Genomic DNA, 23,906 nt, shown 5'->3' on the forward strand with positions numbered 1-23,906 from the left:
TTCCCACCATCCCTGTGCTGTGCTGACTTCCTCCTGGGTGTTCTTATTATGAGGGGCTCCCACCATCCCTGTGCTGTGCTGACTTCCTCCTGGGGGTTCTTATTATGAGGGGATCACACCATCCCTGTGCTGTGCTGACTTCCTCCTGGGGCTGCTTACGGTGCTGCTGTCAGCGCTGTATGTCACGGAGCTGCTGTCAGCGCTGTATGTCACGGAGCTGCTGTCAGCGCTGTATGTCACGGAGCTGCTGTCAGCGCTGTATGTCACGGAGCTGCTGTCAGCGCTGTATGTCACGGAGCTGCTGTCAGCGCTGTATGTCACGGAGCTGCTGTCAGCGCTGTATGTCACGGAGCTGCTGTCAGCGCTGTATGTCACGGAGCTGCTGTCAGCGCTGTATGTCACGGAGCTGCTGTCAGCGCTGTATGTCACGGTGCTGCTGTCAGCGCTGTATGTCACGGAGCTGCTGTCAGCGCTGTATGTCACGGAGCTGCTGTCAGTGCTGTATGTCACGGAGCTGCTGTCAGCGCTGTATGTCACGGAGCTGCTGTCAGCGCTGTATGTCACGGAGCTGCTGTCAGCGCTGTATGTCACGGTGCTGCTGTCAGCGCTGTATGTCACGGAGCTGCTGTCAGCGCTGTATGTCACGGAGCTGCTGTCAGCGCTGTATGTCACGGAGCTGCTGTCAGCGCTGTATGTCACGGAGCTGCTGTCAGCGCTGTATGTCACGGAGCTGCTGTCAGCGCTGTATGTCACGGTGCTGATGTCAGTGCTCTGTATTACGGTGCTGCTGTCAGTGCTCTGTATCTCCTGCACCCTCTTGTTTGCCTACCCTGGTCCCTGACCTTCCCTCTCCTCCATTGCCTTCATTAGCTCCATAGTCCTGAATTGTCAGAACAATTTCCCAAATAAAAAAAAAATGCTTGTAGTTATCGATCCCAAATTCACCTCATACATGTATTATGCTATTGTCCAGGTGGTGGGACTACGTGCTACCCCCTAATAATTACCCCGTGGCCGCAAATTCGACCTAAAGGTTTGCGAAATTCGCCTCCCATTGAAGTCAATGGAGCCCGCGGCGAACGGTCGTTTTCGCGAACGTTTGTGTCCGTTCGCGTTTCGCGTTCGCGAAACGTCCCGTCGGAAGTTCGTCCATCACTATAGATGATATATGTACATGAAATTGTTAATTTAGCCTTTAACCATTATACAGTAGATGATCGTAGAATTTTTAAATATAGAATGAGGTGGGAGATATAAACACATTATATGTTACACACAGATAATTGTATCAGTAGTCAACGTACAAACATGCCATTGCTGAGAATTCTTGTGTAAGTAGCGCTGAGCGACTATTATGTCACTGATTCTAAAACTTTTGAATCATGTACCATTATGATAACGTTGCCCAAACTGGAATCTGAATGTAAACCTGCCACTTTTCCACATAGTGGCAGCTGCTTGGCAACCGAGGGAACTTTGTGTTCTAATTTACATACTTTAGCCCCATACACACTATCAGATTTTGTGCTGATTTTTGTCTTCAGATTTACCAAAACCATGTAGTGCAAGGGCCTGCCTGATTGCATACACACTGAAACTCATAAGGTCTGACCTCATATTATATGTTTTTGGTAAATCTGAAGGAAAAAAATCAGCAGAAAATCTGATAGTGTGTATGGGGCTTTAGAATGTTTACTTTTTTGACCCTATCTGGTCTCCTTTTTATTTAAGATTCCATGATGGTGTTACAACAACAGTTCATTTTTGTACAACAGTTGGTATATTTTTAAAACTTTGGGACAACTGATTAAGTAATTAATAACTTACAAATGTAAAACAGTGTCCTTGCTACAATATCATAAATTCTATTATAGAGTGATATATGAAAAAATTATTTAAAAAAAGTATCCTTACTACTTTTTTCAGCCAATCTTCAGCAGCCAAGCATTTCCTTCATAGCCAACTATGCGACATATCTGACAGGAGAGCCTATTACTCTGCAGTGCCAAGTTGCTGTTGACTTTACAATACATGGATATAAATTCTACAGGAACGATCGGGAAATTCATAGGTTGGAAATGTCATCAAACAGGCTAAGATTATTTTCAGCAAAAACAAGTGATGCTGGTTCCTATAGCTGCCGATACTGGGTGTTAGATTCCAGAGGGAAGCGGGAATCAGATGTTAGCTTTCCTATATCTTTGACTATAATGGGTAAGTACCCTTGGCTGTTATTTCTTCTTCTACCAGACACAGAATCTATTTAACTTAAACTTGCATTATCCTACTGCTAAGCCAATGTGTCCTGAACTGTGTACATGAACATGCATGCTTAACCCCTTCCCGCCGAGCATACACAGATGTGCGTACTCGGCTTCCGGGGAGTATATCGGGATGATGCCCGCACCTGCAGGTACTGTTTTTTACAGAAGACGATTGGCTATCCAGGCAAAACAAATGAATCGGCTAAAAGCTGCTCGGCTGTTATGCCGGAGGAGCGGGAGGGGACGTCCCCCCCTCCCACCGCTGTTACCGGTGCTCCCGCTCGATTGGGAGCACCGATTCGCCATCCGATGCCTCCGGCTACTGGGGAGGAACTGGAATGACGCTGTAATCGGCGTTATTACAGTCTCGTAATAGTAAACACGGAAGCGAATTCATGACGTCACTTCCCGTTTACTCGGCTGCCAATGGCGCCGGTTTTAAAAAAATATACAGTATTCAGAATCACCGTTTTTGGCGATCTGAATACATTGAAGTGTAAAGGAGGGATCGGGGTCTTTTAGACCCCCGATCCCTCCATAAAGAGTACCTGTCACCACCTATTACTGTCACAAGGGATGTTTACATTCCTTGTGACAGCAATAAAAGTGATCAAAATTATTTTTTTTTTAAACAATTTATTCATTTTAAAATAAATAAAATAAAAAAATTTAAATTGCCCACCGTCCCCGCGAGCTCGTGAAGCAAAGGAAACGCATACGGAAGTCGCGTTCGCATATGTAAACAGTGTTCAAATCACACATGTGAGGTATTGCCGCGATCATCGGAGTGAGAGCAACAATTCTAGCACTAGAACTTCTCTTTAACGCTAACCTGGTAACCGTAAAAAAATTTAAAGCGTCGCCTATTGAGATTTTTAGGTACCGTATTTTGTCGTCATTCCACGAGTGCGTGAGATTATAAAGTGTGACATGTTTGGTATCTATTTACTCAGCGTAACATTATCTATCACATTATGCAAAAAAATTGGGCTAATTTTACGGTTTCATTTTTTTTTAATTCATGAAAGTGTCCCTTTTCCCAAAAAGCTGTGTTTAAAACACCGCTGCGCAAATACCGTGTGACATAAAATATTGCAACAATCGCTGTTTTATTCTCTAGAGTCTCTGCTAAAAAAAATATATAATGTTTGGGGGTTCCAAGTAATTTTCTAGCAAAAAATATGGATTTTAACTTGTAAACACCAGATTCCAAAAATAGGCTTAGTCATGAAAGGGTTATATTGACTGAGCTTCCAAGTTAATGCACTGTGATGGTAGCAGTGTTCAACTGAGGAAAGCTATATAGAAGGGGTGCAAGCTTTACCTGGTAATGGGCTTTAAATACAACCACAAAACCATAGTAAAATATAAAAGCTGTAGTACATTATGAACAATGGGTACTGTATAACAGAGCAGATTTACCTTCTGGGGCTATGTCCAGTGTGTGTACACAATTTTAAATGCTGTTGCCTCTGAACAGTTTTCCAATGATAAATTCCTGTGCATATGTTGCCTTTATTTTTACCAATTATGTTGCTTGGCACAGGATCATTTAATTGCCTAGCCTGTTGGTCATGTTAGTTTTTTTTTTTTTCTCTTTTTGTTGAGGTGCACATTCCTTAGTACACCTTATCAGAACAGAATACACAAAGGTAGCATTATTTGGATGTTCAACACCTAGGCAAACTAGAACGCACACATTGAACACCGAAGAAGAGCCTGACTCTGACTGTGTGGTTTGCTAAATAGGTATGAGGACTGCATTCGCTATGTGTGCAAATATCAGTGCCCACATGTGAGCTCACAATGCAAACATTCTCTAACAATTAATCTGTGCCCTCATTAATTTCCATTAGTAAAGCAGGATTAAATGGCTTTTGCTACCTCCAATGACTAAAGTTATCCTTGACTGACCTACCTCTACAGAAATTCACCTGGTTCTCTTCTCTAAAGTGCAGATATTCTTGTAGTCTTAAAGTACTTGTCCACTGGTTAGTTCAAGGTCCCTGGTGCTTGAGAATACACAAAGGATAGATTTCTCAAATTTCCTGGGAACAGAAGGCAGTGTTTAGAGTGGGGATCATTACTGTATATCCTATAAGATGTGCACATTATTACATGCCAATTAAGAAAAGGCTAGAGGGTTGCTTACACCATGGGTTTGGATTTCCAAGGAAATTGGCATTTTAAACAAGGTAACTGGAAAGTACAATTCACAGGTAGAAACAAGGTTGTCTTAGTATAGTAGTAAAAGCTTGAAAAAGACTAAAAGCATACATTTGCGTGGAGTTTCAGGAGTATTTTTGCTATTGGCCACTGTACAAAAAGAAGAAAAACAGTTATGGGAATTTATAAATAAATAAATATATATAAAATTTAGTTTACTAGTTTTTATCACTAAACATCAAAATCAAGTAATTGGATATTAATGAAGAATTAGAGAAAAGAACTGAAAAGCTTGTAATATATAGTATTTGATTTTTTTTACCTGAGTTATTATATACTGTGCATAGCAAGTTATTATCATAGTCATGCACAAGGGGCTTTCCGGGTGTGCCTGGCACACCCTAATCACTACATGCAGGGCCGATTTACCCTACTGCCCCCCCAGGCAGTGCTGCTGTGTTGCTCCCCCTTGCAATGCTGCTTCTTAAATTCTCTCCTCTTCCCCCAGCTTCTGCGGGGGATGTTTCATGGTGGAGAGTGGGGGAAGGGGCTAGTAGATGTCATTTACCAGCGCTTCCCTTTTATAAATGGACACAGTGAACACACTTACTCACTATGTTCCTTCATAACTGAAGCATAGTAACTGTATTCACTATGCTTCAGTTTGTGAATGAAAAGGAAGATGCTCAGCAGAGGCTGTAGAGAAAAGAATGTGTGATTGAGCTATGGGGTGCACAGTGTTTCTCAACCTTTTTGCCTTTGGGGAACCCTTGGCAAAAAGTTTGAGATTTCGAGGAAACCTCGAAACAGCAAGAAACAGCAATAAAGAAACAATATCAAATAATAGAATAAATATTGTAAAAACACTTACCTCCTTAACATGAAACTTGGGCTTGCTTTTTTTCTGCACAGATGCTCAGTTCTGGGTCGAACTTGAGATAAGCACACATGAATTTCATCTTTAACTGAAATTAAACCATTTAGTTTCTTTGCTCTTGATGGTTTTTAAAACAGGAAAAAGCTTGCTCACACATGTAGGAAGTAGAAAAACTGTACAAAATCATTCAATGCCTTTCTGTAAATGACAGGATACTCTTTGACTGAAATCCAGAATTTGTCCAAGGGTACATCATCAAACCTCATCCTGAGGGTATGATCAGACTTTAAACCACAAATTTATTCCTGTTCTTTTAAATTCAAGTTCTCTAGCTGAATAGAAGTCTCGGAGAAAGGGTTCCTCACCCGATCATAAATTTGTTTTGAAAAAGAAGGAAAATAATATTCAATTTTTCTCTGCAATACATCCAATTGGCTTTCAATTAAACTTGAAACTTGCTGGTATTCTTCCTTACTTCCAAGACCAAGCAACAGAGGAAACATCTCCAGATTTACTTTAACAACATGGCTTTTCCAAAGATTCAATTTCCTTTTGAATCCAAGTATCGTGTCACTTGAAGTCAGGAAATTTTCTCCAGAACATGGCAGAGACTTCTTCAGTAGGTTCATATGATTAAAAATGTCAGCTAAGTTTCTGGAGCCATTCTTCATCTTCAAAGCACTCAGCAAAATATGACCTACTCATTTCTTGAAAGTACTCCTTTAGTTCTTTCAGCTAAAAAACTTGTCCTCTGCTAAGCCACCTTATTTCTGTATGTAGCAGAAGATTTACATGGTCCTTCGTTCTTTCATAAAGTTTTTGAAACATTCTTGAGTGAACTGTTTTTTGTGTAATAAAGTTCACCATTCTTGTCAAATCATTCAGAACACTTTTCAGCAGTATGTTTTGACAACATTAGGATTTTCCTTTTTTTTAAATAATAAAAAGCCCTTCATGGAGCCAACCACTGATGGGGCACCATCAGTACAGATTCCAACACAGAAAACTAGAATGAACGAGCGTAGAAGCAACATATTCGATACCGAGACATTTCAAGGAGGCCCACGCCAGTAATGTTGATGGCCTTAGAGTCTTTGGTATTGAAGCTATGCCGAATGATTTGGATAATAGCAAAAAACATCAGCTACTGTGTAGTAGAGAGGCCTACTGGATTTTTTCCTTAGGGACTATGGCCCCTAAGGGCCTAAACGAAGAAATTGAACTACACAATCTTGTATGAGATCTGTGGTCTCTGCTAGTCCTGGGATAGATTAGGGTCTGGGGATGTCCCATTGGGCTGGTTCACGTGATCCATCTGCCATACGAGGGCCCAATCGTCTTGGTGAGGTCTAGCACTCACATTATTTTACTATACAGCCATGTTTTCTGATAGTGTCATGTAGAATTAGACAGGTGTATGGTTTAGCTTTATGTGTAGACAGGTTAGGGAGATATACCAGTTTTGTTGTTTGCTTTTCACTTTTTCTGCGTTGTCTCATTTCTTTTTCTTTTATATTTGTAAAAATCCTTTCTGCATTTTTTATAGCACTATGCTCATTGGTCTATGCCATTGATAACAGCACATGGTTTCTCGGTAGGAAGTCATTTGAATAGGCCCCCCTGAGTTGGTATATATCTGTACGAGAATACTATTAATGTTCTATCTATTCTCCTGTACACTTTGTTTTATGTGAGCTAGGTATATATTCACCTTCTCTTGAATGAACGATGAGTTGACCGACTGGTCGACTGGAGGTGATTGGGGGACTGACTTACTAAACCAGCCAATCTAATATCTTAGAAGGTATTTATTGAGTTTTTATTTGAATGATTTTAAATATGTTTACACAATATTGGTTTTATATATATATATATATATATTTATGGCCGAAGCCCTATGGCCAATACGTATCTGAACAATACTAGTTTATCATAAGATACCCTATATGAAATGGACCTGAAAGTGTGCCCTGGTCTAATGGACGGTATACCAAAATAAGGGGGCATACCCAATGATTAGAAATGAATGAGTTTGAAGAGAAATGTTTTGAGAAATGCCCTTAAAAGGGGATGGGAGGGTGGGTATTGCGCACAGGAAACCGACAAAGACCATAGGCGAGTGGGCTGGTTAAATACCCCCCGGGCTCCTCCCATAAATTCAGGCCACCATACTGGCCTTCTTACTTATGGCCGAAGCCCTATGGCCGATACGTATCTGAACAATACTAGTTTATCATAAGATACCCTATATGAAATGGACCTGAAAGTGTGCCCTGGTCTAATGGACGGTATACTCAAATAAGGGGGCAAAAACACTTAGGTAGGGGTAAGAGAGTTTTATTGTTTTCAGCTTTATCTTTATTGAGCCAGTTGGGTGAATGCCCGAGACATTTCTACCTGTGGGTTAGGGATGTATCGAGCGAAGCAGGCCAATTTCCACCTGCCCAATCTTTTGATGACATGGTCCGGGACCCCGTGCCGGGATGCGGATGAAGCTGCTCCGATGCGGAAGGAATGGCCGGAGTACTCACCGGGATTGAGGAGCAAATTGCGGAGGAGAATCCTTACATGCTTAATGAACTGGCGGTTCGTTAATGGTTTGACCGGGAAGAGCAACAGAGGACTAGAGTCCGGGAGCTCGGGTAGTAGAGAGAGTAACTGCGAAAGTACAGCGACCGGGCACCAGGCGTTGTTGGTTTTGTAGAGGTGGATATCTACGCCGGTGCCTGCCTGCTGAGTCTTGGTTACCGAGAGGTGGAGAATGAAGTGGTCCTGGTGACGGATCAGATGACGTCTGCGAAGGACTGGACTGTGTGTGCTGTTATGGGTGAACTCGCTGGGCCGTAGAAAGCCATAGTAGGCTAGATAAATGGCCGCCTGTATGACCAGACCGGGGAGAACACCGAAGGGGTAGCTGATAAGCATGGTGGACATGTCCCTGAAAATGGAACTGGTGATGGGGAGACGTTTGACCTTGTCTGGTGGTTGCTGTTTCTGAATGCCGCGCAGGACGGCTCGGATAGCGTGAGACGAGAAGATGGATGGTTTGGTAGGATCCTGTAATGAGAGGTAGTGCTGTATTCCAGCTAAGTATAACCGGATGGTGTTGAAGGACAAGGCCAGTTGACTATGGCAGTACGAGGTGAAGGCTAGTATATGCCTGGGATCTGTTGGGGTGCCTACTGAGGAGGCAACCAGAAATGTATTGAACGCTTTCCAGGCTACCTGGTAGGCTTTCAGAGTATTGTCTGCGAGTGATCGGTTGATGAGCCGAGTGGCTCCATGTAGATGCGGCTCTAGTCCAGGGTCAACTGAGACCAATGTGGGATAGGAGCTGACACCGTATCTGCTCCGGGAACCTGCCGGAAGAAGGACAGGAGATTAAAACGAGACAGTGCGTCAGCTGCAAGGTTGTACTTTCCTGGGATAAACGTGCAGTATACATTAAACTGATGTCGCAGAGACAGCTGCACCAGCCTGCGAAGGAAGGACATCACGGAGAGAGACTTAGACCTGCCTTTGTTGATAATTTCGGCTGTGGCCTGGTTATCAGTGGTAAAACCTACGGTTTGTCCTGTCCAGGTATGACCCCAGAGCTGGGCGGCTGCTACAATGGGGTAGAGCTCGAAAAGGGATGAAGAGTGACTAAACCCAGGGATCAAGAGTATTTGAGAAGGCCAGGGTCCGGCGAACCAATGGTGGCCAAAAATAGCCGCAAATCCTGTGGAGGCTGCGGCATCTGTTACTACCTGTGGCGAGAGAGGTGAGATGGACGGGATGAACAGGGAGATACTGTTCCAGGTAGACAGGAACTCATCCCACATTGATAAGTCTGCTATGGCTGTGATGTCCAGGCTAAGGACTTAATCCGGGTCTTGTGCCTGAGAAAGGCAGACCAACAGGCGTGAGATAAAGGAGCGACCTTGTGGAATTATTCGCATGGCAAAGTTGAGCATGCCTAATAGCACCTGTAGCTGCCTCTTTGTACATCCCCTGGTGCAGGTGAATTCATGGAGGACTGCCCTGATGCGGGTCAGTTTGTCAAGGGGCAGGCTGGCCTGCATGGTGCTGGTGTCGAGATTGACTCCGAGGAAGGTGATAAATTGTGCGGGCCCGTCAACCTTATGTTCGGCGATGGGGACGTTGAGATTCCCAAAGACGGTCCTTAACTTACCAAGGTCCCTTGGAGGTATGCCCGGCTGTTCAATCAATAGAAAGTCATCCAGGTAATGGATAACTTGCTGACAACAGGCCTTGTGCCGAAGGATCCAAGCAAGAGACTGTGCGAACGTGTCGAACAGCTAGGGGCTGCTCTTGGAGCCAAATGTTAATTTAGTGGCAAAATAATATTGGTCTCTCCATTTAATGCCGTGCCAGCACCAGAGGGATGGGTGAATAGGCAACAGCTTAAAGGCATCGGATATTTCGGCTTTGGACAGCCACGCACCTGTGCCTACTTCAAGGATGGCCTGAATCGCCATGTCCACAGAGGCGTATTTTAACGAAAATTCTTCTGAAGGAATCAGGGAATTTAGGCTGGGAATGTGGGAAGAATGAGGTGCAGACAGGTCGTACACCAAACGATTTTTATTTGAAAACTTGCCCTTGACAAGCCCAATAGGGCTAACTCTCCACATATTGGAGGGGGGCTGTGTGAAGGGGCCTATGACGAAGCCTCGTTCCACCTTGGTTTGCAGCAACTGGTCAATGGCCTGCTCGTCGGAAGCTGCTGAGCGGAGGTTTCCGCACTCGTAGGTTGTGTGGGGCAGGGAGATGAGGCCGGTGTGGAAGCCTGTTGTGAAGCCAGCGATGAGGAAGGTGGCTAGTGAAGGAGTGGGGTGCATGGTGAGGTAGAAGCCCAAGCATAGGACATCTATGCGGCTCAGTCATGAGCCCTTGCGAGCTTTAACCTCACACAGGTTTCTGGGGTGCGCTCTGTGACATATGACACAGACGTGCAATAGGCGGCACTGGCTAAAATTACATGAGCCATAGTTGTAATTATTGCAAATGGCCGCACCCCCCATGGTTCGGACCGAACGTCCAAACTTGTCCACTTGAGCCTTTGGTGTAGGGCCTGATGAGCCTTGGCCTGTGCCGGAGGTGGAGGGGAACTCTACTGGGCGGCAAGCCGTGACGTTGGCGCACCAGGAGGCGGTATGGGTGGAGGACTGGCAGATGGCACACAGAGGTGAACGAAGGCCGGCAAAATGCCGGCAGAACAATTCGGTGTCCATAAGGCTCCAGTCCATGGGTGATTGGAACTGTGCCAGTTTAGCGGCTACTTTGGCGGAGAAGGAATGATGGTAATCGTAGAAGGCGAAGCCTCCATATTTGTAACCTAGGTCCACCACTGTGTGGAGGTACAAGTCCAGCTCTTCCCTTCTGGCGGGGGATTTTGAACAAATGACGTCTCTAAGCATCCCAAAGGCTAGGGCAAACTCTGGGATGGAGAGTTTGCGGTTCAGCTTAGGATCCTTAGCTTTGAGGACTACGGAGACGTCTCCCCATGTGTAGGCCTTGTTTTCTGCAAGGTCGTGGACTGAGATAAGCAGGGAGGCAAGGTTGATATCCTTGCCGTCCAAGATGTCCTTCCTTATGCCGGCCGGCACCAGATGTGCTGGGTGGACAACAGGACATGTCCCTGAGTTACCTGTCGGCAGTGGTAGCGGGACCGAAACTGGAACAGAGGTGGTTGTGACTGGGTGAGCCTCTAGAAGCGCCACTCTGGTCTGGACGTCCGTGACCGTGTTGTTTAAGGACGACACCATTGAGTGCAGTTGAGAAATAGCCGCTGAGATTGACTGGAGAGAAGCCTGAGGTGGGGTACTGGGCCCGGCTGTAGCTGGCGGGGTAGAGAGGAGCCTGAAAAGCTCTGCCTTCCTAGCGGTAGCGGGGAAGGGAATGCCCTTGCGTCTCAGCTCTGCTGTCAGCCTGGGGATAGTCCAACCCCTGTAGGACTGTATGCTGTCGCTCACTGAGGGCGGGCGAGGAGACAAGGGGGCGGTAAGGTCTTCGGTGCCGACTTGGGACATGGCTCCAGGTGAATCGTGCCCTAGGAGTGATGTTCTATCTCTCTGGGGACGAAGGATGGACGACCGGAACCTATAGAGGGTGACATAAGTCAAGACTGTTTCTCTATTTTACCAAGCGAATCCACCTGTTGCTGAGTGCCAAGGCGGGAGCGAACGCGTATCCATATATATATATTGTCACAAGCCTTCACATATATATATATATATATGTATGCCAGCATGGTTGCTGTCGCATTTTTACGCCTTCCCCTCTCTCTCTCTTTTTTTTTTTTTTTTTACCTGGGAAGATAACGTCCAAGCTGGTGCAGGGTGGACCTACTGAACTTGACTGACCTGGAGAGAGAAATAACAGATGACAAACTGGTGAGGAGCCTAACAAGTAAACTGAAGAGTGACGCAAACGGTTGGCTAATACGAGCGGGGTGCACCGATGAGTAGACAGTTTCGTCATAATTCCTTTCATTATCACCACCATTTGTTCATCATTTTTCCTTTTTTTTGCTGTCCCAATCCGACGTATCATTTGCGTAAAGGATAAAGTGTGGGATGACCTGTGTCCAATGCGGGAGCGTAAATAAGTCCTGAATTTGTGACCGTACAATAAGGCAACCTGTGGAGAAAGTGAAATGTGGCCGTTCCCTCTGGGGCACACCGAACCGAATCGATGCATCACGGATGCTACTGGATTCGAGTCGGAGCGCTGTAAGTGACAGTGAAATGAAGTATGATTGCCATGACAGAGGCACGAAATGGTCGTGTCGCAAGTGCGACTGACAACAAAGCGGACTCTGGAGCATGTACTGAAATGTGGAAAATAACCTGGGGTGAACCGGAACGAATCGGTGCATGTGAAGGTGCGACTGGATTCGAACCGGAACGCGGAGCGTGACAGTGAAATGAAATGAACAACTTCTGTCATGACAGAGGCCTGGATCGGCCGGGCGCGAACTGAGACTGGAACCGAACCGGTCTCTGGAGCATGCACTGAAATGAGGCTGAAAAAATACCTGGGGCCGTCCGGACGAATCGATGCACAGGGATGCAACCGGATTCGAACTGAACGCACTACGTGACAATGAAATGTTTCCCATGATAGAGCTACGAATCGGAGAGGACGCAGCCTGCGACCGTCAATGAGCGGGCTCTAGAGCATGTACTGAAATGAGGCCAACGCAACTGGGACACGTCGATCGAACCTGTGCGTTGAGAATGTGACTGGTTTCGATTCGGAACGTAATAGGTGACAGTGAAATGAGTCCCATGACAGAGACCCGGATCGATTAGCAACGAGTGGGCTCTGGAGCATGTACCGAAATGAGGCCGAGCAACTAGGGGCACACCGGAACGAATCGGCGCATTTAGCGGATGCGACTGGATTCGAATCGGAGCGCAGTGTGTGACAGAAATGAGTGAAATGACCTACGTGAACCAGCTGTGGCAGAGGTACGAATCGTTGTGCCGTGTGATGCGACTGGCAACGATTTGTCTGTGGAACACGGTGATGAGGCAGACAACATAACAAGTTACGAAAACAGTGCAGTTTTTTCTTCAAGCAATTTCTACTGAAATGAGGCCCGTGAAATGAAGGGTGTTGCGAAAATGGTGCGTTTTGAGTGATAACAACCCGGTTTCGTAACGAATGACTTGAGATTTTCAGGTTTTAACGATACTCAAAAATAGAAATGTTTCTAGTAAAGGAAGGTCAATCGAGACCCTTACCTGCGGCAGTCGAGCCAGAGACGTTGTACAAAACACGAACGGGAACGAAAACCACGAGACTTCTAGTAGAGAAAAGTTATCCGAATGGCAACGAAACTCCAGCAGTCGGCCTAGTGACGTAGTATTGCGCACAGGAAACTGACAAAGACCATAGGCGAGTGGGCTGGTTAAATACCCCCCGGGCTCCTCCCATAAATTCAGGCCACCATACTGGCCTTCTTACACATATATATATATATATATATATATATATATATATATATATATATATATATATACTTTTTTATTTTTTATTTATTTTTTATTTATTTTCTTCAATATATAATATAATCCATTATATTACAACCATTCCAAGACAGGCCTTGTGATTCCAGATAGGCAGACAAAACATTAAATATATCTTGAACCTTGGTTGTTTCAGACAGCTCTTTGCAGCAGAAAAAAGTTTACTTGAATTTCACCACTATTTTCAAATCGCACAAATGCTACAATTTGGCATGCATTGGTGATATCGGTGGACTCATCAACCTGGACAGTGAAGCTTTTTTTTAAGGATATCACACAAGACCTTTTCATCATCATGTGACATATCATCAATACACCAACTTATTGTACTGCCTGAGAGTGGAACCGTTTCAATTTTCTTTACTGCAGCTGCTCCTAACATTTGATTTACAATAATTTTATATCCTGGCATTATTATATTCTCACCAACTGTGTGACTTTTTCTTTTCTGGGCAATAATTTCGGCCATCAAATAGCTTGCTTCCTGTCTGTTTTTACTAATGTAGACTTTCTTTACAAAAGCTGCACTTTGCTTGCTTTGAGATTCCAATAACTATTTGAAATAATTGCCACCTTTAGATACCAAATGGCCACGGTTTGTAGTAAAGTGTATTTTCAGTTTTCCTGGAGCCATTGGTGTATTTGTAAGTTGTTTGCCACAGATAAGGCACAATGGAATGGAACAATGTGGATCACCTGTCCATGAAAAACCCATAGTTAGGTAACTTTTAGGCTGACTTTTTTGGGGTCAAGCACTGTGCTGCTGGTGCATGCAAAGGACTCACTAGCCTTATCAGAATTGGCTGTAGTAGAAGATGAAGCTGTACTATCCTCTGGTACCTCACTCCTCCTCAAAAAATGCCACATTGGACCTTGAGCCATTTTGTTGTTAAAACAATAAAAAAACACAATGGCATACTACTGTAAATCAACCACAATTTCACCATTACCTGTGTATTATATAGAAAAAGTCTTTCTTCAATTTATTACACAAATATGTTTCTCAGTGCTAAACCTACATATACTGCATCGCTGCTCAGTGGAAAATACACTCTGCAATGCAAACTATCAGTGCAGTTGAAAAACTCAACATATCTGCATCTGTCTCTGCAAGGCACAAAGAAAACGTTTCTGCGTGCATAGGCACAGTATAATTCTGGAGGTTACCAGGGCACAGTGCAATGTGGAGGTCATCAGGGGGAAAAGGGCACAGTACAATGTGAAGGTCACCAGGGCACAAAGAAAACTCTCTTTCCATGTGCCTTGTTGACAACAGAGCACTGGTATCATGTATGTATACATTTTTCTGCAAAGAAATTACAAAGTGTAACATAGTACTTACAAGAGTGGTTGCTGTTCCGTCAACTGTGTGCACTTCTGCCTTGAAGTACAGCTTCCTGTAGCTAAGTTTCAGCCAAATCCTGACGCTGCAGTGTTGTTCCCTGATTTGTAACACAATCAGCCCTGCAGAAAGTGGGTTTCACATTAGTAAAAGGACAGAGGGAAGAGCCCAGGGGTCACTATCGTGCAGAAGAAGTTAAATAAAGAGGTTATGGCGCTAAACCCGAATAATTGTGTTCAAATTGACCTATCGTCAAAATTGGTGCTTTGAAAAAGTGCTATATTCAATTAAAGTGCAAATGCTTCCTACTTATAATTAAATAAAATAAAAATCTATAAAAATGCAATCAATATTAAAACATCATACAAGTGTCATCATACAATAAGTGAAACCCCAAATAATTCATATGGTAAATATTCACATAGGTCATAGCAGATATTGCGTTCTTATGTAGAAATGGCAAATTTCTTTTAGACAGTACAAAACCACTACAGATATCCTTCAGTGTCCTTATTCAGAATGAAAATGAACCGTGCAAATAAGTGCAAAGAAAGTGCAAAAAGGCTAGAGGTCAAATCCAAGTTCAGCCAATAGTCGCATAAAGACGCATGTGCATTCGCTACACGTATCCAATATGTGTCCAATATTAGTATTTTGGCTGATAATACTGCCACCGCAGACTACTAGTATAAATAGTGCATGAATTCAATAGGGAACGTTCATCCACTAATGCAAACAGTGCATTGAAGCAGGGGGATAGGGATGAGGACACTGAACATTGAAGCTCGCGGATAGGGATGAGGACACTGAACATTGAAGCACGGGGATAAGGATGGACACTGAACATTGAAGCTCGGGGATAAGGATGAGGACACTGAACATTGAAGCATGGGGATAGGGATGAGGACACTGAACATTGAAGCTCAGGGATAAGGATGAGGACACTGAACATTGAAGCAGGGGGATAGGGATGAGGACACTGAACATTGAAGCTCAGGGATAAGGATGAGGACACTGAACATTGAAGCATGGGGATAGGGACGAGGACACTGAACATTGAAGCTCAGGGATAAGGATGAGGACACTGAACATTGAAGCATGGGGATAGGGATGAGGACACTGAACATTGAAGCTCAGGGATAAGGATGAGGACACTGAACATTGAAGCAGGGGGATAGGGATGAGGACACTGAACATTGAAGCTCGAGGATAGGGATGAGGACACTGAACATTGAAGCACGGGGATAAGGATGGACACTGAACATTGAAGCTTGGGGATAAGGATGAGGACACTGAACATTGAAGCATGGGGATAGGGATGAGGACACTGAACATTGAAGCATGTAGCTCAGGATAGGCACTACAAGTCCCAGCAATGCAAAACCTACTAGGTAACAAGGGAAGTATTAGTGTGGTAACGAACGGCCCAGTGTTTGTGTTGTGTGTAACATCACTTCCGTAACATTATGTGATGGTTTCGCTGAACTGTATTGCCGAAACTATGTTGGAACGCACGGCGCGAGCGTTTGGAACGCATCGCGCATGCGCAGTACGCAACAACGTCACTTCCGCAGCATCCTGTGATAGGCAGCAAAATGTGACACTACAGGGGCCAAGTATGCTCCGAGTGTAGCAAACCTGTTCCTGAACCGATGGGAGGAAGAACAAATTTATGGAGTACACAGGCAAAATTTAAAACTATACCGTCGGTATATAGACGACATCGTAATCGTATGGGGAGGCATGCCAGAACAACTGCAAGATTTCTTTGAAGAGATTAATAACAACATATACCACATCAAATTTACAGGAAAATACAACAATCAGAGCGTAGATTACCTGGATCTACAAATTTACAAACATGAAGGATACCTTGGCACCCGCACCTTCTTCAAGGCCACTGACCGCAATGGGTATATTCCCATAAATAGCTGCCACCATCCAAGGTGGCTAGGGAATATACCCAAGGGTCAGCTTCTACGACTGTATAGGAATTGCAGTAAGAGTGACGACTTTGACAAGCAGGCGGAAACCATCATAGAAAGATTTAAGAAGAAGGGATACAAGGAAGAAAACCTCCGTAGATTGAAAAATGAAGTAAAGCGTATGGGTAGGAAAAAATTGTTAGAGGATAAAAAAGAAAAACCAAAGCAAGATAATCAGGGAATCGCGTTCCTTACTGGGTATGATAGACAGCATAAAGATGTGGAACACATCATCAAAAGGCATTGGCCGATCTTGCAGGCGGACAGTTCACTCCATGCTATATTTGCCGATAAAACCCCGGTTCATCTACAGAAGGGCCCCAACACTCCGGAATAAACTAGTGAAAAATGTGGTGGACCCACCAAAACAAATAAGAATCTCAGAGACCTTGAAAGGATTCTATAAATGTGGAAAATGTCTCCCTTGTAGAACCAGCAAAAAGACAGATAAAAAGAAAACCACCTTTAAATCTACCTCTAATGGAAGAGAATACAAGATCAAAGAGTTGATCACTTGTAACAGCTCCCACGTCACCTATGTCATTGAGTGCCCATGCCGCAAGCAATATGTGGGCAGGACCACCAGGGAGTTAAGAATTAGAATAAGGGAACATATTGCAAATATTAAGAAGGGTTTCCAGAAACATAGTGTTTCTAAACACTTCAGGGATTTCCACAACCGGGACCCCGGACAAATGATTTTTTATGGAATAGACAAAATAAGAGGCCATTGGAGAGGTGAGTACAAAACAATTAAAGTATCTAGGAACGAAACAAAATGGATTTTTAACCTATATACTCTCCAGCCAGGGGGAATGAACATAGATCTAGACCTTAATTGCTTCTTAACTAATTTCTAGTAGTAAGTAGACCGCTATCCCCAATACTAAACAATCTACCAGTTTCATTTCCCTTTTTTTTGTTTGGGTCGAATGTTATGCATACAAAAATATTAGTGCACATGTCAGAATGCACCCCCAGGAATTATAGAAAAACATTGATAAGTAATATGGATGATCGTGTTTGTCATATATGTATGTCATACACCAGCATGAAAAAAGTACACCAGGCACATAAACACCCCAATATTTTTTGAGTGACAGGACATACCCTCGATCTAAACCTCATAGCAGGGCTAAATGAGTGGACACATTTGAAGAAAGAACTGCCCTTTAACCCTTAATTAGGAGCAATAATAATCCACTGGTTCCCTATTCCGATTCAAATTAACTGTAGCTGGGCAACATACAGTCAAAAGCACCATAACCACTATAGGTTGAGGAAATAATAAAGTCCTAAATAGACCTCCCGTTATATTTATATATGTATAGAAAGTTCCTTGCTCAATAAAAAGGCTTCCCTTTTTTAAAAATTAAAAAGAAAAAACTTTTTATATTTTATTTATTTTTTTACATTTTATGTTTAAACTTACATATCTTATTATCTATTTTTATACAAGTTTTTTAGAATTTTTATGAGTCCCCTTTGACATCAACTAGTCGATAGGACATCACTTGTTTAAATATAAAAAAACTCTCTTTTCCCGTGAAAAAAACAATATTAGTAACATCAGGTTTCTTTTCCCCCTCCCCCCCCCCTGTTATGTGGGAACCATTAGATATATATATCTAAGTTATGTTAGGTCTCCCCCAGGCGGAAGTAACTATATACACTCTCTTAAGTCTATATTACTATATACTTGAATTGGAGTGGAAAATGTAACATTTTAAGATGGAGGAGAAGGATGGTGGCAGCTATTTATGGGAATATACCCATTGCGGTCAGTGGCCTTGAAGAAGGTGCGGGTGCCAAGGTTTCCTTCATGTTTGTAAATTTGTAGATCCAGGTAATCTACGCTCTGATTGTTGTATTTTCCTGTAAATTTGATGTGGTATATGTTGTTATTAACCACTTGCTTACTGGGCACTTAAACACCCTTCCTGCCCAGACCAATTTTCAGCTTTCGGTGCTCTCACACTTTGAATGACAATTACTCAGTCATGCAACACTGCACCCAAATGAATTTTTTGTCCTTTTTTTCCCACAAATAGAGCTTTCTTTTGGTGGTATTTGATCACCTCTGGGGTTTTTATTTTTTGCGCTATAAATGAAAAAAGACCGAAAATTTTGAAAAAAAACGCATATTTCTTTGTTTCTGTGACAGAATTATGCAAATTATACATTTTTCTTCATAAATTTTGGCCACAATTTATACTGCTACATATCTTTGGTAAAAATAACCCAAATTAGTGGATATTATTTGGTCTTTGTGAAAGTTAGAGAGTCTACAAGCTGTGGTGCGAATCGCACAATATTGATCACATCTGATGTACTGGTGGCCTATCTCGCTTCTTGTGACCTGAACAAGTCAGGAAAGTACAAATACCCCCCAAATGACCCCTTTTTGGAAAGTAGACATTCCAAGGTATTTAGTAAGAGGCATAGTGAGCTTTTTGATGTTGTCATTTTTTTCCCACAATTCTTTGCACAATTAAGATTTTTCATTTTTTTTCTCCACAAAATTGTCATTGTAATGGGTTATTTCTCTCACGTGGCATGTGTATACCACAAATGACACCCCCCAAAAAATTCTGCTACTCCTCCTGAGTATTACAATACCACATGTGTGGGACTTTTTCACAGCCTGGCCACATAGAGAGGCCCAACATGCAGGTAGCGCCATCATGTGTTCTAGGAACATAAATTACACATCTAACTTGTTGACTATTTATTACACTTTTGAAGCACCAGGACAATGACACGTGACACTGATGACAGATGGCACTGATACGTGGCAATGATGACACTTATACGTGGCACTGATGACATGTGGCACTGATGACAGATGGCACTAATATGTGGCACTGATGACAGATGGCACTAATATGTGGCACTGATGACACGTGGCACTTATACATGGCACTGATGACACGTGGCACTAATACGTGGCACTGAAGACACGTGGCACTAATACATGGCACTGATGACAGATGGCACTAATACGTGGCACTAATACGTGCCACCGATGACAGATGGCACTAATACATGGCACCGATGACGCGTGACACTGAAGACAGATGGCACTGATAAGTGGCATTGATGACACGTGACACTGACAACAGATGGCACGTGACACTGACAGGTGGCACTGATGACAAATGGCACAGATACGTGGCACTGATGACAGATGGCACTAATATGTGGCACTGATGACAGATGGCACTAATATGTGGCACTGATGACACGTGGCACTGATGACAGATGGCACTTATACGTGGCACTGATGACAGAAGGCACTGGGGACAAATGGCACTGACAACAGGTGGCACTGGGGGCAGGTAGCACTGGGGGCAGGTAGCACTGGGGGCAGGTAGCACTGGGGTGGATGGCACTGGGGGCAGGTAGCACTGGGGTGGATGGCACTGGGGCAGATGGCACTGGGGCGGATGGCACTGCTGGTGGAGGATGGCAATGCTGGGGGAGGGTGGCACTTTTTTTTTTTTACTTTTTTTTTTATCAACTCAAGGCAGAACGGCTGCCGCTGCAGCCGTTCATCTCTCCCCTCTCACACTGTCTGTGTGAGGAGGGAGAGCAGTGCTGAGAGATGATCTCATATGTTTACATATGAGATCATCTCCCATTGGACACGCCGATCACGCTGTAAACGGCCGCTGTGATTGGCCGTTTACAGCGATCTGTGTTTGCCTGTCCCCGGGGGGGACACGGCGAACACAGAACTTCCGCGATGAGCGCTTGCGGCGGCGCGCATTGCGGAAGTAAACATTAGGACGTCCAGGGACGGCCTCCCGGACGAACGCGCCTGCTCTACGGCCGTCATTCGGCTATAGGGCGGGCACGAGGTGGTTAATCTCGTCAAAGAAATCTTGCAGTTGTTCTGGCGTGCCTCCCCATACAATTACGATGTCGTCTATATACCGACGGTATAGTTTTAAATTTTGCCTGTGTACTCCATAAATTTGTTCTTCCTCCCATCGGTTCAGGAACAGGTTTGCTACACTCGGAGCATACTTGGCCCCCATTGCTACACCTTTCGTTTGTGTGTAGAAGGTTCCATTGTACCAGAAATAATTAGAAGTCATTGCCATCCTTAAGCCTTCAATAATGTATTTTATCTGCTCCTGTTTTAAATCCGATTGTTGTTGCAGTGCCCACTCAACGCTGCTGAGACCATCCTCTTGTTCGATGTTTGTATATAACGATTCTACATCTATTGTCACCAATATGTCATTTTCATTGATAGTGATTCCATTCAGATCCCCTAATAATTGTTTACTGTCCCTTAGATATGACCTTCCTCTTGTTACCAAGGGTTGCAGAAAACTATCCACATATGCCCCTAGTCTGGAAAACAAAGAATCGATCCCACTTACAATAGGTCTCCCAGGTGGATGGGTTTGATTTTTGTGGACCTTAGGGACATAATATATAACTGGGGTCTTTGCTGCCTTTGGGAATAAATATCTTGCCTCTTTTTTATTCAGAATGCTTAAATCCTTACCCTTCTTTATATATTTCTTAAATTTAGTTTCATATTCTGATTTCGGATTTTTCTTCAATTTCTTATATGTGTTGGGTATATTTAATTTTTAATATTTAAGGTTTTGAATATCGCTAGTGGATGCCAACAATGATGTTTTTGGTTCATATATGTATATACAGAGGTAGGCTGCAGTGCTCCGAGGCTGATATGACCTGTCAACATCAATGAGAGATCTGACTTAATTGCGATCTGGGTTTGTCTCCGAGGGCACTATGTACCTAGGGAGAAGAAATTGAATTTGGGCCGAGCAGATTAAGGGCATCCCATATCTAAAATGGCGCTGTTAGTTTGGCGCAGGCGCAGTGGAGCACTGCACCCTATTTAGACAGTAAGGTGCACCAATATGGCCGCTCCAGAGGACGTCAGAGTGACGAAACGTGTAGGGCGTGGCCACGTTGTGTGCACCCATCCGAACGGACAGAGACGACCGGCGGAGATTACATGCATGTGTTTTTAACAATAAATGTGAGTAGTTTTTAACCTAAATAAACAAAGGATTTTGTTTAAGAACGTATTACACCAGGGGTCTTCAAACTACGGCCCTCCAGTTGTTCAGGAACTACAAATCCCATCATGCCTAGTCAAGTCTGTGAATATCAGAGTTTTACAATGCCTTATGGGATCTGTAGTTCCGCAACAGCTGGAGGGCCATAGTTTGAGAATCCCTGTATTACACTATGGATGTGTCTTTCCTCATGTATAACTTTTGATGGAGACTATACGAACGGAACAGTGAAACTTCACCCAGTGCACCAGCAGCAGCCAGAGAGCGACACAGTGGCTTAAATTTTGAAGGTCCATCTAGCCCCATAAGGGGCGTAAGTTCTGGTGAGAGCATTTACATATTACAACACTAAGTGGCGCACTGGGGATGAAGGTTTCCAATTGAAGACCCGCACTGTTTGCATTAGTGGATGAACGTTCCCTATTGAATTCATGCACTATTTATACTAGTAGTCTGCGGTGGCAGTATTATCAGCCAAAATACTAATATTGGACACATATTGGATACGTGTAGCGAATGCACATGCGTCTTTATGCGACTATTGGCTGAACTTGGATTTGACCTCTAGCCTTTCTGCACTTTCTTTGCACTTATTTGCACGGTTCATTTTCATTCTGAATAAAGACACTGAAGGATATCTGTAGTGGTTTTGTGCTGTCTAAAAGAAATTTGCCATTTCTACATAAGAACGCAATATCTGCTACGACCTATGTGAATATTTACCATATGAATTATTTGGGGTTTCACTTATTGTATGATGACACTTATATGATGTTTTAATATTGATTGCATTTTTATAGATTTTTATTTTATTTAATTATAAGTAGGAAGCATTTGCACTTTAATTTAATATAGCACTTTTTCATAGCACCAATTTTGACGATAGGTCAATTTGAACACAATTATCTGGGTTTAGCGCCATAACCTCTTTATTTAACTTCTTAAAATTTCCCTTCCCTCCTTAACAAGGAAGTGGGGGCTTCAGGTATAGGCAGCTCTAACCCTGTAAACAATTTTTTTTCTCACCATGTTGAGGTTTGTTTGTTTTTATACACTTAGGGTGAATATTCCGTAGCGCGACTTTATCCACTTATTTATATCGTGCAGAAGAAGTTTACATCTTTCCCAAAGAGAGGACAGCAGCATTACTTACAGGAGTTCTCTCTGTTCTGTCCACTGTGTGCACTCCTGCTTTCAAACTACTGCTTCCTGTAGGTATTCTTTGGCCAACACTTCTTCAAACCAAAAGGCCTGCAAATTTAAGTCTTGAAGCTGCAGGTTCATCCCCGGCTTTGTAACACAATCTGCCCCATAGAAAGTGATAAATTGGTAATTTTCTCATAAAGGGACAGAAGACAGAGTACAGCCTGGAGATCACCAGGGCACAGTACAACGTGGAGGTCACCAGGGCACAGTACAGGGAGTCGCTTTCATCCACATGCAGAGCAGCGCAGGGAAGCTGGTGTAACATGCCTTATATCCCCTTGATCCCAGCTAGCCCTCCTCCTGCTCATCCCAGGTAATATTACATACAAGGCTGGGACAGAGAAGAGGCGGACCGGTGGGGAACAGTGCACTAATTGACAGCATTACCAGAAGTCCAAAGGGGTCCTGTTGCAAATCAATTTATGGCGGTTGTATATCTGGCCAATGCAGTTCTCAATATGCACAGACAGCACTCATTGAAACCAGATATCTCCTCTGTAGTTGTGGCTCCTGTGAAAATCAGAGGACAGGACCACAGAGCAGAGAAGAGAGAGGGAGCATGTGGCTGGATCATGAGGTGACATCATGTCAGTGCTGGATTCTGGCAGTGCAGAATGCAGAAAGGGGAATCAAAGTAGGGGCAAGTGGCTGGAGGAGACTTGTAGCAGGAGTTGAGGTCATAGCATAGCTTTATGACATGTAATTATTCCATAATAAAACTATTATGAACTCATCTCCTGCTAAATCCAGCCTGATCCAGCAGTGTGCTCCCCCTTTCTGCATCACCACTTTCATGTAAAGGATGTCAACTGTGGCTTCAGTCACATGCTCCTTCTCTCTGCTTAACCCCCCCCCCCTCAGTCTGTATTGTTCAATGGTGGCATACACAGGATCTCACTTCAGATGTAAGTAAATTAAAAGTATGTAAAATATCAAGGCACTCCACTCTAAATGTAAATAT

At 43.6% G+C, this 23,906-nt stretch overlaps 2 protein-coding genes across 3 annotated transcripts in view; one reads left to right on the plus strand and one right to left on the minus strand.

Annotated features, from left to right (window-relative positions):
- Positions 1-14,796, minus strand: part of LOC143956691 (uncharacterized) — a 138,056-nt gene extending 123,260 nt beyond the window's left edge. Inside the window, exons 1-2 of the mRNA XM_077466889.1 lie at positions 14,689-14,796; positions 4,183-4,312 (exon numbers count right to left, since the gene is read on the minus strand). The gene's annotated coding sequence lies outside the window, so the exon portion shown is untranslated. The remainder of the gene's footprint in view (positions 1-4,182; positions 4,313-14,688) is intronic.
- Positions 1-23,906, plus strand: part of LOC143956689 (immunoglobulin superfamily member 1-like) — a 67,240-nt gene that overhangs the window by 9,622 nt on the left and 33,712 nt on the right. For both annotated transcript variants that reach the window (XM_077466887.1, XM_077466886.1), the window contains exon 3: positions 1,927-2,214. In XM_077466887.1, the coding sequence (XP_077323013.1) occupies positions 1,927-2,214 (288 nt within the window). The remainder of the gene's footprint in view (positions 1-1,926; positions 2,215-23,906) is intronic.

Source organism: Lithobates pipiens, unplaced genomic scaffold (assembly GCF_037356315.1).
Source record: "Lithobates pipiens isolate NorthernLeopardFrog02 unplaced genomic scaffold, aLitPip1_a1.2 Scaffold_4, whole genome shotgun sequence".
Classification (NCBI taxonomy): Eukaryota; Metazoa; Chordata; class Amphibia; order Anura; family Ranidae; genus Lithobates; species Lithobates pipiens.